Source organism: Anabrus simplex, chromosome 2 (assembly GCF_040414725.1).
Source record: "Anabrus simplex isolate iqAnaSimp1 chromosome 2, ASM4041472v1, whole genome shotgun sequence".
NCBI classification, from domain to species: Eukaryota; Metazoa; Arthropoda; class Insecta; order Orthoptera; family Tettigoniidae; genus Anabrus; species Anabrus simplex.
The window spans coordinates 820,400,263-820,420,543 of record NC_090266.1 but is presented as its reverse complement, the minus strand read 5'-3'; the positions used below and the strand labels follow the sequence as shown (position 1 = coordinate 820,420,543).

General features: G+C 38.0%; 1 protein-coding gene across 5 annotated transcripts in view; it reads right to left on the bottom strand.

Moving 5' to 3' along the window:
- LOC136864480 (beta-1,3-galactosyltransferase 5) overlaps positions 1-20,281 on the bottom strand; it is a 350,311-nt gene that overhangs the window by 50,030 nt on the left and 280,000 nt on the right. For 3 of the 5 annotated variants that reach the window (XM_068226292.1, XM_067141507.2, XM_067141505.2), the window contains one exon: positions 2,385-2,502. In XM_068226292.1, the coding sequence (XP_068082393.1) occupies positions 2,385-2,499 (115 nt within the window). In that variant the 5' untranslated portion in view covers positions 2,500-2,502. Of the gene's footprint in view, positions 1-2,384; positions 2,503-13,316; positions 13,385-13,656; positions 13,841-20,281 lie in introns of those variants that run through there. The other 2 variants (XM_067141506.2, XM_067141509.2) reach the window with 2 other exon arrangements.

The window sequence follows — 20,281 nt, the reverse complement described above, 5'->3', positions numbered from 1 at the left end:
GATAATGAGGATTGTTATTTCAGCACATTTAAAGGGAGATCCTTACTTTCAAAAGACTACAGCTCTTATTACATGTAACAAGCTTTAACAGCTTCATTCTAATAACAATAATCCCGTAATGACTATATACCAAATAGAGAATATTTAACTTAAATATTATAAACAAGTGGTCCGCCTATTCAATACAATTTATAATTTATTATATTAGAACACGTTTCGCCCCCTAAGGGACATCATCAGCTATAATAAATTAATATTAATATATCAGAATATCAAATAGCCATCATTAAAATTGGCAAGACACATTAAAAAACATTGATGTATGGTACGACATTTAAAATATAATTTTAACAAAATTTGCCGAGATTGTAAGTCATATGATTGATACAAACAGTTGAATTGTCCATTTAACTCTTGATAATGTTCTTGGAAATAACAGTTGTGTTTTATAAATTCTTAAATTACCACTGTCGTGAATAGCACTCTTGAATTAAAGTATTTCTTGATGAAAGATTGTTAGGTCTTTGATATGCATTTCTTAAATGCGTCAGAATTTAAAGTCAACTCGGGGCCGTAGTGGTAAAGCTCTTAATAATAATGCTATTTGCTTTACGTCCCACTAACTACTCTTTTACGGATTTCGGAGATGCCGAGGTGCCGGAATTTAGTCCCTCAGGAGTTCTTTTACGTGCCAGTAAATCTACTGACATGAGACTGGCGTATTTGAGCACCTTCAAATACCACCGGACTAAGCCAGGATCGAACCTGCCACGTTGGGGTCAGAAGGCCAGCGCCTCAACGGTCCGAGCCACTCAGCCCGGCAGTAAAGCTCTTTGTAGTAATGAATATTATTGTCTGAAATTAAAAATAAAAACTGAGCGCAAGTATTAAGTAAATATTAATTTATTATAGCTGATGATGTCCCTTAGGGGATGAAACTTGTACTAATATAATAAATTATAAATTGCATTCAATTTTATCTTTATCTTAAAAATTTTATGAAAAGTTTATCTTAAAAATTCTCTATTTGACTACAGCTCTTGACAATGCTCTTAACAAGTCTCACTGCAGCAATAGTTCATGACCGCAACACTACGCACGCCTCAGTGTGTGTGCGCGCGCGCGCACCTAATGAAACTCTGAAACGTAAATACCAGGTGAGTTGGCCATGCGGTTAGAGGCGTGCGGCTGTGAGCTTGCATCCAGGAGATAGTGGGTTCGAACCCCACTGTCGGCAGCCCTGAAGATGATTTTCCGTGGTTTCCCATTTTTACACCAGGCAAATGCTGGGTCTGTACCTTAATTAAGGCCACGGCCGCTTCCTTCCCATTCCTAGGCCCTTCCTATCCCATCGTCGCCATAAGATCTATCTGCGTCGGTGCGACATAAAGCAAAAAAAAAAAACACAAATCTCAGCAGAACTTTGAAATATTCTGGAAATTAAAAGCAAACTTTGGAGAAAAATGACCATGAATACTTAGACTTTCAGTTAATTAAGTAGCTTTCAGCATAGAAATGTTTTTCATGTACAATTTGTTCTTTAAAAGAGCAAGCTTTTAGTTTGACGCAACTGTGGATATCGCGATCATAACGATAGGACATTCAGTTTTACGTAGAATCTGAACCACAGGGACGTGACTTTCAATTTAAAAAATCTCACAGGCATTGGCCAGGATTTAAACCAAAGTCCCCTAGGTAAGAAGCCAGCGACTACACCACTCAGCTACCATATGCCTCCAAAAACACAAGGAGTATTCAGCTGAGATGAGGCTACAGAAAATCTGTCATTCATCCAATAGCAACAGACCAAGTTCATTACAACAAGCCAAAAGAAGTTTTTAACAATACTAACTGGGGCACTATGAGCATGTACATAAGGACATAAAAACATAAGGACATAAAAGTTCAGTTTACGTCAAAGCTCAGAAAAACAATCAATTACCTGAGGAGGCTTTTAGGTTGATTATCAAAATAACGCAACAACAAAAATTTGCTCATTCCTCCAACAGCTACTTATTCAGAAGACACAGGTAAACAACATGAACATAAGTAGTAATGGCAGTTATTTAGGCCTACTTTCTTAAATGAAACATACCTCCCTTCAGCTAATGAAATTACTTTCCCATAATTAATTCTATAAATCTTTTCTACTTTGAAATCCAGTATGACAGCTATTTTACTGCATGGCCCATGAAAACAATGATTAATGCTGTTACTTCTGTCTTCACACCTCTAGCATAACTTTTATTAGAATTATCCATTGAAAAATTGTATTCTAAATTATCTCTTTTCTCTCCCACAGATTTAAAATGTTAATACTTCAGTTTCCCTGGACTTAACTTATTAAAATCTTATGAAAATAACACAAAGATAAGTTGTCTTACCTGCATCTTGCAAATATAGCAGTCCAGGGGTTGAGTAGAATGATGAGTATGCCACTAGTGATAAACCAACAAATCCGAGGAGAACAGAATGGTACTTGCGAACTCGAAATGCCATCAGCTAGAAGAAGGAAAAAAAAAAAAAAATTAGAGAGAAATTCAGCACAAAATGTTTTCATTTTGTACTCCCTGCAAAGTTAATAAAAGAAGTGCTGGTAAATGAGTAATAAAATTCTGATGATAGTACCAACAATATTCAATTACACACTGTCACTTCCATCAACAAGTTTTAATAGCATATACCGAGAGCCAAACGAATAAATACATAGCTCTTAGAGGGAGGTGTCAGCAGCAATGTTCTTTATGACTTATAAGACAACTGATAAGACATAGTTCAAAAATTGCAGAAAAAAATTCACTGAGTTATAATACTGAGATCATCTGCACCTGAACTATACATTGATATTTTTATTATAATCTTAGAAATAAAATACATGCCTGTCTGTGCTCATCAAATAGATGTACTAACTGCAGTAAAAAAATCCCCATCATATTTCATGTTTTGTAACATTCTTGCTTACAATTATACTGCATTTTGTAGCAATAGCATGTGGTAGTTTTTGCTGCATTTATTCTAAGCAAATAATGAAACTTTCTCATTTTTACTTGTAGCAGTCTGTCATCTTTCTTTTCTAAGCACATGTTGATATCAATACTACTTTTACTGCTTTTAGAAAAGTTATACATGTATGGAGTTCGGGGAATGGCCTATGACTGGTTCAAATCATTTTTTGGGGATAGAAGACAGATTGTTGAAATATCATATACCGGTACTGATTTGAGCAAAAAAGTAATTAAGAATGTGCATTCCTGTGCCAGAAACATAGATCATGGTGTTCCACAGGGGTCAGTTTTGGGACCATTATTATTTTTAGTATTTATTAATGATATCATCCAAATTGTCGATGATATTCAAGGAGTGCAATTAACTTTGTTTGCAGATGATATTACTGTTTAAGTAAACAGAAAACCTCTGTAATTAGATTTCACCATAAGATTAATTTAAATATGGAAGTTAGTCCAATATCATTTGGAGAGACCATAACTGAGTACTCATCATCAACAAAGTTTCTTGGCTTGTGGATGGATGAATCATTAACCTGGGAAAAACATACAGAGTTTATAGGGAAAAAGCTTAGTAGAATTTATTTCATGATAATATCTTTGAGAAATAGTTTTAATTTAAAGGCTTGCCAAATTATGTATTTTGCATATGTCCATCCCATTCTAACCTATGGAATCATTTACTGGGGGAATTCACGATATAGCGAAGTCATCTTTAAGTTACAAAAGAAAATAATTAGAGGAATGGCCGGTGTCGGCAGGAGGACAAGCTGCAAGAAATACTTTAAACTTTATTTTATTTTACCATTGCCTAGCCTTTATATCTTCCATACACTTGTACATATGAAGGAGTATGTAAACAGCTACACCATAAACTCTGATGTACATAGGTATAATACTAGAAATAAACACAGTCTGCACATAGAACCACACAAAACTAAGCTATATGAATCAAGTTTGAGTTATGCAGGAGTACGTTTATTTAATAAATTACCAGACTACATTAAGCAGATAAAACCATGTTCAAAATTTAAGAAAGAATTATTCAAATTTGTTTCTAACCATTGTTTTTATTCTATTGAAGAATACTTAGCTCTTGAAAATTAACTTATGTATCACTTTTTTTTTTTTTTTTAATCTGTGCCTCTTTACCACATTGTATATTTCTCTTTATTTATCATGGCATGTATATTACTGTTTTATCCTTTGTTACTGTAAATATGATTATTGACGTGTCCCATATCACTGCATGATCAGTTGGACGAAATAAAATACAATACAATACAATACTTAAAGTTGTCATAGGTGTTACAGAGGGTATTATCCTGTTGATTTCTCTGAAGAGGACTACTCTGTTCTCAGATTTCCTCTAAATATATGACTTAGCACAGAAATGAGTAAATAGGATAAAGTCAGGCCAGCAACTTGTGCTCTGCCCACTTCTCTGAAAAAGTTATGAATAAAACAAAGATGTCTACTGGCAAGTGCTGTTTCAAGTATATATTACTTCCTGCAGCATCTGGCACACAAACAGGTTGAGAAGCCTCCACATTCACATGAAGTTGCAAATAAAGAGCCTCTATAAAATAAATATAGGTATTTAAAATCTTTGAGTACTTCAGGAAATCTAAACATACTGGAAAATTATCCAAATGGTCAAACGTACTGTGTCATCGAATTAACTAATGACCAGAAAATCACTTCCATTCTCAATTTGAGTAAACATATCACATATTGTTTTTTCTCAGGGAGCTTTAAATTACCCCTACAAAGAAAGGGGGACACCGCTAAAAATTGTAACCCTGCTAGTAACACCAATACCTCAGTCACCTTCATACTGTCAAAGTCGAGGATAAGACCGAGGCAAGTCAATGAAAGTAACAAATTTGTTCTAGCAAACCAGAAGATATAGTGCACTATAAACATTAGACCTCTCCAGCATGGCTTGCTGCAATACTAATACAAGATTTTTAAAAAGTTTCAGGGTTCCTTTTTAAAAAATGCTAATAGACATTGATTTTTGCCATGCTCATCTAAACTTTTCCTCAAGACTTTTGTAAGCTTTTCAGCATTTGCACCATCTGCCTGTAATTTAATCATGATACAACAATGATTTAATAATATCACCATTATTGATGTATCTAGCCAAAGTGTATTAACTTGTGTTACTTGGTGAAACTGTACACTCATCTACCAATACCAGTACAGAGAATGTTTTTACTTTTAATTGTTTACTCGTTTCATTGAGCATACAATTATTAACATTTTTTAAAAATACATTGGTAATTTAGGTTCGCTGCATCTTTACACCTGAAGTAGTTTTTAAATCAGAGAAAATTGTTTGTGATAATTTCACAGTCTGTTCCCATCAAATTACAAGTAAATTATGCTTTACTACTAAGAAAGATAATCAAATTTCTGCTGTTTTTATCAAATTTCATGGATGTAAATTAAGGTCATCCAATAAATAAGTTTCCCTATTTTTTCTCTGCAAACCACGTTTTAAAATGAAGTTGGTACTGAAGGAACTTTTACTGGGGTATGGTGGCTGTGCTCGACCTTCAACAGCAAGTGGCTTGCTCCACGTTCGCCAGTACAGCGCCAGCTGCTGTGAAAGCATGTCCACTTGTGAACTCTGTTCTGTTAGTTGCTTTCTCACAGTGAAAAATGAAACGGCTATCAATATTCATCGCCATTTGGTATGTGTTTTTGGTGAAGGATACACGAGTATCCAAATGGTTTGCCGCTGGCATTCATGGTTCCTAAAAAGTACGGCAAAGTGTGCATGATGACGAGCACAGCAGCAAGCCCGTTACCGCTACAGGCAATGCATCCACTGTTACAGTTCAGTATGTGGTGGATGAAGATCAACACGTCAGCATTGATGAGGTAATGAATCGACTGCCTCCTGGTATGGAAACTGGACACTCCTCTATTGCGAAGATCCTGTCTGATGTCTTTCAGTATAGAAAAGTCTGTGCAAGATGGGTCGCAGGTTTGCTTACTGAAGCTCACAAGCAACAACAGATCGAGCTTTCCTGCAAATGCTTCAAAGAGAGGGAGATCAACTGATTTCCCGTATTGTTACTGGAGATGAAAGGTGGGTGCATCATTCAACTCTAGAAACAAAACGACAAAGTATGGTATAAAAGAAATCAAGAAACCTGGCGAATGTGCACCAAAAAGGCCAAGACCTCAGCCACTGCAGACAAAGTTATGGCAACTGTCTTTCAGGACTGTAATAGTGTTCTACTGGTTGACTCCCTGCACCGACACACTACGATCACAGCTGAGAGGTACTGCATGGTCCTTACGAAGCTCAGAGCTGCAATCAGATGAAAATGCCCTGGTCTTCAGTCTCGGAAAGTGCTGCTCCTTCATGACAACGCACGCCCCAATTCAGCTCAAAGGACCCAGGATTTCCTGCAGAACTTAAATATGACCTTTTACCCCACCCACCTTATTCTGCAGATCCTGCCCCAAGTGATTTCCATCTCTTTCCACAACTCAAGTTGCACCTCGGGGGCAAGTGGTTTGTGACTGATGAAGATGTGGAAGCAGAGGTGAACTGCTGGCTACTGAGACAAGACTTGACCTGGTATGACAAAGGTTCAAAAAACTGCTGCCAAGATACCAAAAGTGTTTGGACCCAAATGGTGACTATGTGGAGAAGTAGTGTACGAGTTGTAGAATGAAAATAAAATATTTAAGTATAAATAACCTGCTTGTATTTTTTGTAAAATAGGGAAACTTGCTTGTCGGATGGCCCTCACATGTTCGTTTTAGTTTATCTTCATTCTTCCAATGATTCGCAGAGTTCTTGTGTTTCAGCAACTCGCTGCTGCCAACATTTAAAACACCTATATTCTGCTTTATACTTGTCGCTTTCAACAAAAGATAATTAGCCAATAAATCCTGTCTCTTTTAACAACTTTCCTAAAAAAGCTCCTTTTCTCCTTTTCTTTCACTTTTTGCTAATTTCTGCCTTGATCCTTGCACTTTATGTGTGGAGGAATGATGATTTTTTCTTCGGGTAACATTTTTTTACAATTCCACTATACAGTAATAAAAAGTAACTAGACGAAACAAAAAAAAACAAAACTATAAACTGAGGTGAGTGTACTGCGTGCACAACCAGGAACCTTGACCGAAACATAACCATGCATTACATTGCACACCTCCACGAAGCACAATGCTAAGCAGTGATGAAATAAGAATTCAGGAATTCACCAATGACATCATTCATGCTTTCCTTACCGTAATGCCTAGAATTTCAAAATCCCACAAGCAATATTTAACAAAAATACAATTTTAAAAAAACCCATAATATAAGCCACATAATGAACACATGACCTTAAATTAAAGGGTTCAATACATAAGTTTTAATTAGTACTCAGTACCATTAGCAGTGATTAAGGGGAAGGGCAAGGGGGAGGAGCAGTCGCACCCCACTTTGTGGAGCAAAAATTATATTTTTATTCCATTTTATCTGCCTGAAACTGGGAATCTTTTAAATGTGCAAACCCTGTTGTCTTTTCTGCTAATTCTTTCCTTTAACTTCCTTTATTATTAAGACAAATATTTAGCGGAAATGGGCACAAAATGTTGTTCGTCATGGCTAACCGAATTGTACAACAGTAGTGGAGACCCCTGGAGAAATGTGTAGCATGTTTTGCGATGAAGGGTATCAAGGGTATATTTTTTACTAAGGTTACCCGCATTCGTTGGCCTGGCAGTCTCACTCAGTCAATGTGTCTGTTCAGTTCTATCTAGTGTGTTACTTTGTTACTGTGTAGCGAAATTCTAAATTACATTTTAATTGGATAATCATGCAGTATTTCTATTTAACTGTAATACATGAGTAATTATTGTTCCTTTGGTGAAAGTTTTATTGTATCCCCTAGTACTTTTGTTAGCGCACTTAAGTTGGTAGACTGTCAACCTGTAACGTCTCTTATCGAAATTCGCTCAGAGAGCATCAAAAACTTTTTATAGCAATTTTTTTTTCAATTTTGATGTCTACTTCCCAGCTATATCCATTGCACCCGACTACTTTTTGTTGTCTAAATTTTTTGTGCCCCCCCCCCCCCCCACTTTTAATTCCGAATCACCGCTATTGGTCAGTACCTTCGATTTGAAAATTCCCTACATTAAAATTTTGTTGTAAATGTACTTACGCATAAGGAAAATTCCCTACATCTGGCAACACTGCTTCAGCTCCTTGCTTCACAGCCTGCATCAGCATTTGAAAGGGCATAACACTGGAAAGGAGAATTTGAAGGGCTTCCCTTGGAATGGGAATTCTCATTTGCAAGGGGCTTTTCCAGGGTATGGTTCATTACTCATTAGGTTAATATGAATAGTTTAGTGAATGAGTTAATTTGGCTAATTTTACAGTAATATAAATAAGTATAGTTCTATCAGTCATTAAAAAAAATTCAAGATCATTTATTTTAAAATACCACTTGATTTAAACCAGTCAATGGCTGATGAGGATGATGATGCTTGCTGTTTAAAGGGGCCTAAATCTGAGGTCATCAGCCCTAGTCAATGGCTAAGCTGATAATTACATCATCTATAAAATATGATCTCTAATAATTTTGAGACTAGGGGATGCCTATCCAAGGTGGAAGGAATGTTCAGTTCACTGGTTGTGCGTTTGATTCCCCTTCAGGAAGTCAAAAAATTTAAGAAATGAGGTTTCTACTTCATGGCTCTGAGGTTCACTCAGCCTACACCAAGAATGAGTAGGTTGAATTCTGTACAGATCAAAAATCAAATAAAAATAAATTGGAAGTAGTTAGGACTCACACTCAGAAAAGCAGATAATGCCAACTGAGAAACAAGTACCTCAGAGGAATCCCCAGGTGCCGAGGAGTAGAGTGAAATTGATCATTCTCAATCTGTTATTACCTGAAACTTCTATATTAATGGAGATAATAAAGTCAATAAAATATTCTCTTACTAAGCTCAGATAGCAGAACATCATATGTGGTACATAATTTTTCATGATTGTAAAAAATTAAAAAAATATCAGTGATCAATTTCACCCATAGTGTGGTGTCAGATTGATCAGCTTCCATGAATAGCACTGATGTAGAGAAGTGGTTCTCATATATGATCAATTTAACCCCCAGCCAATTCGTTTGAATTTAAGGGGGTGAGATTGATCGATGGGTTGAGACTGATCAAATTAGATTCTCTTAATCATCTTTATCATTAACGTCATTTAAACTACTAGCCCTATTGGATGAGATTTCTTCTTCATCCTCGGACTCATCTGATTGTCCTAAGCAGGTGATACTCCTTCCAGGAATAATTTTCAGTTGCCTGTTTCTGCGCGGGGTATTTTTTCCTTATATCGCTGTTCTTTCAAAAACTCTGTTATTGATATTCTCTTCCATGTTAGGGTCAGTACTGTAAGGGAGTTTGCAAACTTCTCAGCATCCAATGGGTTGCCTGTTGCCCTAAAACCAGCCTGTAGGTTCTTCTTTATTGCTGACTGGCATTCTTCATCATTCTTTTGATGGACACTATCCATTTTCTCAAGAGTTTCCCTTAGAAGCTGTGGAAACTGTGGCTTAGGAAGCCCGATCTGATCTCTGTTCCTAAGCTTTCATACTGTTGGTGTATTATGCCACGCTAGTTTCATAGGCCAAAAGAAAGCCACATCTAAAGGCTGGCATATATTTGTGGAATTAGGTGGTAAGCAAACAAACAAGATGTTTTCATTGCATGACTCCAGAACTTCTGGAGAAAAGTGGAAAGACAGCTTATCTCCCAGAAGCAGTTTCTTCCCTGGCAAACGCTTTGCATGAGGCAGAAGAATTGTATCAGACCAGTCACAGAATGTCCTGTTGTATCTCGCTCCTCTAGAACAGCATGGTGCATCACAACACGGTTGGCCTCTTGGTCAATTTCCCACCCAAGTACTGTAAAGCCTTACGCACAGTTTGCTGAGATGTTTGTTGCAAGTCTTTTGCCTGCTTCGTCCTTGTGTCTGCCAAGTAAACCCCTGACTCAGTCTGGTCCTGGAAGATTGTTTTTAAATTTTGAGGCCTGTCTATCATTCTTATTTGAATAATATTGGAAAAACATCCTCATATCAAATGAATCTAGTGAAAAACCCCAATCTGCACAGCTTATGACAGCTTTTATAAGGCTTTTTTTCTCCTCTAATCTAAACAGTTTGTCTGCCTAGTTTCTTATTATTGAGAGTGCCATAACTGAGTTTATGCTTCTCAGCAGCTTTTCTCAGAGACACGTCTTGTACAGCAGCACTGATCTGTCTTTCAGAGAAATTGCCATATGTCCTACTGCCAGGCTTCTTTTATATACCCTTCCCATTGTGATACCTAGTATTTAAAAACATCTTAATTATTAATTAATTAAACAATAACAAACTATTTTTAAAACGGGTAGGAAATGGTTAAACATAAAACTGATCATTACCCCCATCAAGTTCGAAGGTTAATATCTCCCTCAGGAATGAATATTTAAGAAATAAAAAAATCATTAACTAATAACCCATAAATAGCAGTAACAGATAACTATGATGGTAATCATGTGTTTCTATAACTTTAAGACTCAACTTTCTTATTATTTATAGTACAGAAATAGGTGATTATCAGGAAATATTTTCACATGCTTCCAAACACATTCCACTATTTTGTACACACCCTGTTTCTATAGTTCACCAACTTCAAAATCTGAACTCTTTGCTAACATAAAAATAAGAAAATTCCCTAAAATCACTTAGGCTGCACAGAATGAAATTTAAAGTGAAATGTTTTGATTAATCTCACCCCTTAGGATCAATGTCACCCCACTCCACGGTGCTTATAGAGATGTTCTATTGAGGATTGTGAATGAAGAGGAAAGAGTTGAAGAGAGGTGAAGAGGATGGCAAGCAATAGAGTGAGATGACACCAATGACTGCCCCATACAGGTGCCCACGAATAAAAGCTGGGTTTGCCCGAGAGATTCCAATAAATTTCAATAAAATGGAGAGTTAGAAGCATCTTTAACTAATTACATACAACACAGTATTTCAATTTCTAACAAAATATTTTTGAACTGATACTGAAACAAAGGGCATCAACCATGTATCCACTCATCTGTTATCACATAGTTCATATGTATTTACTTATAGATTTATTTAATTATTTATTTATTGAAACACTATACCTAAGGAGAGAATTTTATTTTTACCAAGGTCATGGAATTATGATCTGAAGAATGAATGAGTCATCTCCCAAGGTTGTATGATGTACCGAACTCTGGCAATATTTGTAAGGACTTGTCCAATAATGGCAGTGATGAAATAAACAGTTGTCATTGTATGTAAAACATGATTTAAAGTAAAATGTCCAACAATTAATACCCCAATTATTTTGATAAGTAGAGAAGTTCTTACTTTTCAAATATTATGTTTAAAAAATGGTAAACTAGGACATCATTTGCAAGATATGGGGCAGTGTACCTTCACCTCCTGACAAGAAGTATTTTAAATGTATTTCTACACACGTAAAACATTTGCTACAAATTTACTTAAATGTTGCTCGTCACTTTCCTTACATAATAGAACTGTGCAAGTTTATCAGCAAAGTGTGTACTGGACAAATGTATATTAAAGGGTATTACAGGAAATACTTTAGGGCCTAATGTGAATGATCATAGCATGCGATAATGTGTACGAAGTTTGATGCAGAATCTGCTCAGTTTTGTGTCCAGAAGTGCAAAAACAAGAATGTGTGGAAATTTGCTTTGGAGGTAAGAACCTCTAAGCTAACAAGACTGAAGTCTGTGATAAGAATGAGATGAATGAACAGTCTCTTAAAGAAAGGGTAACATTTTTTCACAGCTCTATGAATGAAGTGTATGTTCTTAACTGTGTAAGATTGCACAGTTCTATTTATTCCATTCTCAGAAACAATGCCATGCAGGGAGGTCACTTCATTTCAAAATACCCAATAGACAGAAGAAATGAACAAACTATCATCAAAATCAATCAATACAATGTTTCACATATATCATAATATGAAACACGGCATCTAAGTTGCAGCAAGTTTTATGAGAATAAAAACCTGAACAGTCCATTCTTCTGTTCATATTTCTAAGAAAGTGGTTATTACAGAAAATTCACTGTCCTAAAAGTTTACTTTCATAGACACCAGAACTATCTGGGTCACAGAATTTGGTATGCTGTTTAATTAAGACTCAACATTTTCATTAAACAAAGTTAATACAAACATCTTAAATGCTATTTCATAACAAATGTGTCATCATGCCAATGAAGGGTGGTCTGAGTGGAGTCCTGAGGAGCAAATAAGTTACACATAATTTGAATATTAAGGCACAACTTGTGATTATCGTTATTTAAAGGGGACTAACATCCAGGTTATCGGCTCCTAAGGAACAATTATTTTTCTAGCAAAAATATTGTTTACGCTCAGACCTATACTGGTTAACCCAACATTTTGAATTGTCAATTGCTTAAATTGGTATATTAGGCTTCTATCCTCATTTTAAGTTCTTAGATTATGATGAGCTTATTTTGAGATGATGTGTCATATACATCAGATGCTGCTTTTTAAGTATTTCAGAGAGGATTTTAAGTAGGCTAAATCATTCATTGCCCATAAATATTGGGTAATACAAAACTGATTCTTGACATATTTTCTATTCGTACCTTCAATTTTCTCTACTAATCTGTCTGTAAAGCGAATGTTATCTATTTCTATTTATTAGAATTAAAATTCAGTAAAAATTATTGATTCTTGTATAAACATTCAGGGAAAGGTTCAAACTCAAATACTCCCCTGTCTGACATACAGCATGAGGGAGAAAATTCACTGACAGTTATTATCTACCAATGTTCTCTCGCCAAGGTTTGGAACTTTGTGGCAAAAAGAATTGCGACGGAAAGCATGAGTATACCATCAGAATGAATGTTGCTTTCCTTTTGCATTCTAACCGCAAATCAAAACAGAAAACTTGCTATATTACCATCCATCATTGTAGGCTACTGTACAATCCCTTCTTTAGCTGGTTGGTTGAGTCAATAGGCTAATATGAAAAATGTATTTCCCAAAACCTCCTTATCTATACAAAAAAAATACGGCACTGATCATATACTCCGGAAAGAAAGAAATTTGGGCAATACATGAGAACATAACCTACAGGAAACTTGAGTAGGCTAGAGAACACTGTTGATAAAACTATGTAGAACTTTTAATGTTACCGATTCATGACAATAAAGACAGAACATGCTAGATTTATTAAATCGCAGTGTGTTTGTAAGCAGCTTACTTCCCTGAGTTAGCATGACACCCCTACTGCGAAAGTTGTAAAGCATAACATTCCCTGTGACATGAGGCTGTGACGTAAACATGACAGTCAACATACCATCTCATCTGTCAAGAAGTGTTTGTCTCAAGTTCTAGGTTAATAATAAACCAACGTCCTTGAGTTATCAATCGAAGATAACAGACGCACTTATCTTCGTCTGACCTAAGCGACTAGTCATAATAAAACTCTTATCTACACACGGAAATGACCACAAGGCGGTCATTCCCCCAAGTTGCAAAGGCGTGTTCGTGCTGTTAACAATTATACCTGGTTTATTAACCATAAAACTAAATTAACTCACCATATCAAGAAATATATGGCGCTATCAGTATCACGCTCCTCACCCACTACGATCACAACTGACAATAACCTCTCTCCCTACTACTAGCACACGGTCATGCCTGGTCATGCCCACGCATGGAACCCGAACAGCAAGATGGGAATTCCATTTACGGAATCGTAGTACCTGTCACAATTCCACAGCAATTGGCATTCTTGTTAATACCAAAACGAAGCGGTGTTGCCAGGCAACAAGGAAATAATTTTGCAATCGTCTGTCTGAACTTTGTCATTTCTCTCGTTTCTCGGTAAATTGAGTGTTGCTATTACTTTGAATACAGCTTAACAAAAATAAATCATCTTAGGCAGCTCAGAAATGAAACTGAAGGTTATATTTCCTAAATAAATTAATAGTAACGAGCTAAAATTCTGGTTTCGGATACACATTTCATAAGAATAAATGGAAACTTGAACTGTCATGTCATATGGAAACCACCAGGCGAGTTGGCCGTGCGTTTGGGGGCGCCCAGCTGTGAACTTGCATCCGGGAGATAGTGGGTTCGAACCCCACTATCGGTAGCATGGTTTTCCATGCTTTCACATTTTCACACCAGGCAAATGTTGGGGCTGTACCTTAATTAAGGCCACGGCCGATTCCTTCCCAGTCCTAGCCCTTCCCTATCCTACCGTCAGCATAAGACCTATCTGTGTAAGTGCGACGTAAAGCAACTAGCAAAAATCATATGGAAACCAAAACAAAACTTAGCAAGTTTTGTGCTTTGTGCTTGTATGATGGAAACGGGTGTTCTCGTTCTGTCATTATAAGGTGAATTGTAAATCTGTTAACGTTAACAAGTCCGCTAACAGCTATGTGCCGTGGGTCCAAGTGATAAGGTCAGTCAAGGAAGCTGCACATCACACGCAAAACTTACTTCGGCCTACGATACCCGGCACTTACTAGACAGATAAACTCTCCGGCGTTAACGGAAAGAGAACATGATTAGCCTACGTTATTTTTATTTTTTTAAATAAGTCCCAACTATAACTATTTGTTGTTGCCAGGGGTGTTAACTGAGACGCAGTTCTGTATTTCACATCTCTGCTAACAGTGGAGTTCGAACCCACTATCTCCGCAATACAAGCCCGCAGCTGCGCGCCTCTAACCGCACGACCAGGGGCTCGGTTTAAGTTATGAGTAAGTGCGAGTAGGATAGTGACAGTATATTACCGCAGAGATGACCCCAGATTGTATATACTACCCTTCCACTTATCCAGGAGATCCACGAAGTCGAACAAAAACATATAAAAAGTTACAGAAGTACAAAAACAAGTGAACTGAACTATAAAAATATCTAGAAGTCATATAAAAATTACAAAATATCGGTCAATATAAACCTACCTATGATTGTGATATCCAGAATTCTTTCTTTAGTAATCGGTTTACCCTCCAGGGTTGGTTTTTCCCTCGGACTCAGCGAGGGATCCCACCTCTACCGCCTCAAGGGCCGAGTCGTGGAGTGTGAGACTTTGGACCAGTACCTCTCCCAGGCGGCCTCATCTGCTGTGCTGAACAGGGGTCTTGGGGGGGGGGGGGGGGGATGGGATGGAAAGTATAGACAAGGAAGCGGCCGTAGCCTAAAGTTTAAAAAAAATTCTATTTGTTCGAGGCGTCGACCTATAGAGATCTTTCAATCACTACTGATCTGCATTTAAGGCAGTCGCCCAGGTGGCAGATTCCATACCTGTTGTTTTCCTAGCCCTTTCTTAAATGATTGCAAAGAAATTGGGAAATTTATTGAGCATCTCCCCTTCCTATAAACGAATATTTGCCCCAATTTGTCCTCTTGAATTCCAACTGTATCCTCATATTGTGATCTTTCCTACTTTTAAAAACACCACTCAAACTTATTCGTCTACTGATGTCCTCCCAAGCCATCTCTCCACTGACAGCTCGGAACATACCACTTTTGTTGTTTAGTCTTGTACAGAATAACATCATCTGCAAAAAGCAGATTCCACTTCTTTACACATATCTTTTGCCCCTACTTGCACCATGTGATATGAACCTGCGTGTAATTGGAATGGAGAAAGTGTAGAGTGTTGAATGTGAGGAAAGGAACGTTAAGGACGACATAAACACTCAGTCCCAAGGCCAGGGATATTAATCTTTTACAATTAAAAACCCCTGACTCAGCCGGTAATCGAACCCGGGGCCGCCGGGTGACAGGCGGATGCGTTGCCCCCTACACCGCGGGGCCGGACTACCCTTAAGTCAGATACCATCCCGGCATTTGCCTGGAGAAGTGGGAAACCACGGAAAACCACTTCGAGAATGGCTGAGGTGGGAATCGAACCCACCTCTACTCATTTGACCTCCCGAAGCTGTGTGGACTCCATTCCAGCCCTCATACCACTTTTCAAATTTTGTGGCAGAAGCGGGAATCGAACCGGGGCCTCCGGGGGTGGCAGCTAATCACGCTAACCACCACAGAGGCAGACGATATCCGTAATATTAATATAAAAAGTAATTATAAGAATAATAATAATAATGTTATTGGTTTTACGTCTCACCAACTACATTTTTACCGGGTGAGTTGGCCGTGCGGTCAAGGGCACGCGGCTGTGAGCTTGCATCCGGGAGATAGTGGGTTCGAATCTCACTGTCGGCAGCCCTGAGGATGGTTTTCCGTGGTTTCCCATTTTCACACCAGGCAAATGCTGGGGCTGTACCTTAATTAAGGCCACGGCCGCTTCCTTCCAACTCCTAGGCCTTTCCTATCCCATCGTCGCCATAAGACCTATCTGTGTCGGTGCGACGCAAAGCAACTAGCAAAAGAGCTACATTTTTACGGTTTTCGGAGACGCCGAGGTTCCGGAAGTTAGTCCCGCAGGAGTTCTTTTACGTGCCAGTAAATCTACCGACACGAGGCTGACGTATTTGAGCACCTTCAAATACCACTGGACTGAGCCAGGATCGAACCTGCCAAGTTGGGGTTAGGCTGCGTGCACACCAAGCGCGCTTCGCATAGTGTGTCGCGTGTTGCTCAACGCTAAGCGTCACGCTAAGCATAACCAGTGCTTTGTTCCTAAGCCAGGTGTTCACACCGTCCGCGCTCTGCTGCGCTGAACGCCTACCTTACAGCTAAGCGAAGCGCCAGACAACGCGCATTGTTGGTTAATTGCTTAGCGTTACCTAGCTGGTTCTGAAGCTATGGAAGAAGAAATTATTCATGCAGTGTTTCAAAGAGAAGAAATATGGAACCCAAGACACCAAAAATATAAAAATGTAACTGTTTTGCAAAATAAGTGGACTTAATTATCTACAACAGTTTTATCGCATTCCTACAGTAAACATATACAGTAATATTACTTCTAATGTCACACTTTACTGGGCTTAACATTGTGACAGGATGAAATTGCATATGGATTTTAGTGTCGGAAGTGTCCGAGGAAAAGTTCGGCTTGCCAGGTGCAGGTCTTTTGAATCGACGCCAGCAGGTGACCTGCGTCGTGCCAATGGAGTTTACTCTGTCGGGAATCGAACCCGGGACTCCTGTGACCAAAGGCCACTACGGTGACCATTTAGCCATGTAGTCGAACACTTTGTGACAAAGTGCGTAGAATCTCCCAGACTCTGTAACATCGGGTTATAATTTTGCCAATGGAGGGTGGTGACATGAAGAATATCACTCTGCAGGCTAGTAGTGGGCTTGGAAGTAAATATTTATGTTTATGAATTATATTTGTCACACATTTACTCCACTTTTGTTACGACGGTAAATTGTGTATGCTAAGTGTAATAACATTGCTGAATGCTATTTGTAATTATTATATAAAGAGCGCGATTTAGCCGGAAATTTAATTTCGACGTGTTTGCTGCCCGGTGCTCCTAGACAATTGGGAAAATTGAATTTCTCCCAATACTTCTCTGCTACTTGTCGCCACATTGCAGTTGCAGGGTTTGGAAGGTCAAAGGTATTTTTTGTCATTCTTAAGTAATCATAAAATTTATCGCGATAAAGTCTTGCATCTCTGTACAAACAATGGAATTCTCCGAAATTAATTCGTTCTTCATTAAATTAATGAATCCACTTTCGATTCTTCTTTCTAATTTTCAATTTTAGATAACTGTTATCCATCAGTAAACTGTTTCTAGTGTACTTGGATAACGGCATTAATTTGTGACCACCCTAAAACGCCTCGCGTCAAACTAAGCTGAGAGCACGGCGTAGAGTTTTCCGTGTGAACAGCAAGCACGCCTTGCGCTATGCTTTCACGCTACACGCGACACACTATGCGAAGCGCGCTCGGTGTGCACGCGGCCTTGCCCTTTACACGTTCAGACTTGTCTCCACAGACCACGTTTGCAACGACCGTCTGCACATCTGGTCTGCACTGTTCACGCTGCGTTTACACGTTCCGACCATTTGTACAGCTTTCGCACAGTCCTGTATTTCTAATCGAGACGAGCGCAGGTAGTATTTCCTGACCATGGCAAGATTAAGTCAATTAACTTACAAAGTGGTACTTCTGTCTAGCGTTGTTATTTCGGAAGTTAGAAAGAGGAAGATATCACAACGTAGAAGGTGGACAAAAGACGCTTCTACAACGCGTTTCGCTTTCGCACGTTGATCTTTTGAAGGAGTGAAAATTGGAAAAAGATGACTGGTTTAACTAGTTGAGAATGGACGAAGAGACATTCTCAGTGCTGTTGCAGTATGTCACACCGTATATAAGGAGAGGTGACAGTGTAATGAGAGAATCGATAAGCACTTTAGAAAGACTTGCAGTAACATTGAGGTTTCTGGCAACGGGAAGAAGCTATGCGGACCTTAAATTTTCTGCTATAGTTTCTCCTTCATCGTTAAGCCACATCATTCCGGAAACATGCTGTGCTATATATTGTCCCCTTCAAATTTGGCATAAAAGCAATATTTTAATATCTACGTGTGTAAGAATATTATTTCATCAGCAAGGGCGGAAATTTTTCCCAACTCCGTGTTAGAGAGAGATGAGCTCGCTCGAAACCGGAATTTCCAAGCGAGGGGAGAACAGTGGATTTTTTGTGTGTCAGACTGCCAGCTGCCTGCCACGTGACCTACAGGGAGAAACCAAGGCTGCCCGATCGATACGATCAAGGTCGCTGTACACCTGACAGTATTCCAATAAAATGTATCAGCCTATCAGGTGCAAGTCATTGACCTATCACAGACGATTACGGCGACACACCCTCATCCTAAGACAATTATATAGCGGTGTTTCCCGAAGGAACTGCCTCTTTGTGATTTGAGCTTTTCTTTGGTCTGCGCCTCTTTCTTTGACTGTCTTGGGAATTCAACGCCGACGTTCACATTGCAGACATTCTTGGGTTCGATCATTCGGCAGTACAGACTCATTACACATTCTAGATCTAGTTTAGCAGATTTACGGAAGAAGATACGTATTATTCAGAAATATCATTCATCGTGTGTGTGTACTGGGCACATCTTAAAACTTATTTGTCAGTTTCAGCTCCTTCTACTTGAGAAGAAAGAAGAGGAAAACTACGTGCGGATCGAGACAAATTCAAGATGCCAATACATCAGCAAGAGGAAGTCTACTACTATTCCATGCTCGTCCTCGCAGCTACAATGGTATTTTAATATGTGAGGCAATTTCCGACATGGAGGAGACGGCGATCGACGGTGGGTGACCTACCTCATGTCCAGGGTCATCGGCCGAAATCCAGTTTCATCAATCACTTAAGTATAATATAATTTATATCTGTTCATCTTTGTAAACACAATGTAGACATAACGTTTCCTTATTCATTTGGCATAATTTTCTTCTAGTCTTACAGTAGTTTGCTATTTCTTTTCTTCTTTCCATGGTGCAAGGTAGTTAGTTATTGTGCGTGAATGATTATTGGTTTCTATTAGATAGTGTTGAGTGAGTGTCTTCGATATTTATTCTGACTGTCCTAATTCAACAGTATAGGAGTGATTTAAAATAATTGACCTCTCCGATAAGGATAATTTAATTTTGAAATAATTTGTAAATTTATTTTGAAGTCATGTGGGACAGATTATCGGTACGTTTCATTTACGTCGAATTTCCCTAGACGTTATTACGATCTTTATGTGGATCTCAAGCGTGTTAGTGTCATCTGGTAAATTTATCGAACTTTAGCTTACGCGGATTTGTGATCTCGCACATTTAATAATAATAATAATAATAATAATAATAATAATAATAATAATAATAATAATAATAATAATAATAATAATAATAATAATAATAATAATAAAACTTCATCACGGGTTAAATATGGGAATAAGGATCATGAGGGTAAATATTGTTTGTTCTTGTGTGAAATATTAATATGTGCTCTAGTAGGGTAAATGTGAGCCTGGGAGACAGCCGAATCTTGACGGATTATTTATTATATTTGTTATATTTATGGACTTAGGAATGGATCAGTTATTATGTGTTTGACTTGTGAATCCATTTATTGAGTCTCATGTGAAGAGAATATGTTGTTGAACATAATTTCTTCGAGTGGAGCACGTGTTAGTTGATAGCCATGGTATAATAATAATAATAATAATAATAATGATGATGATGATGATGATGATGATGATGATGATGATGTCGTGACTCATGAACCG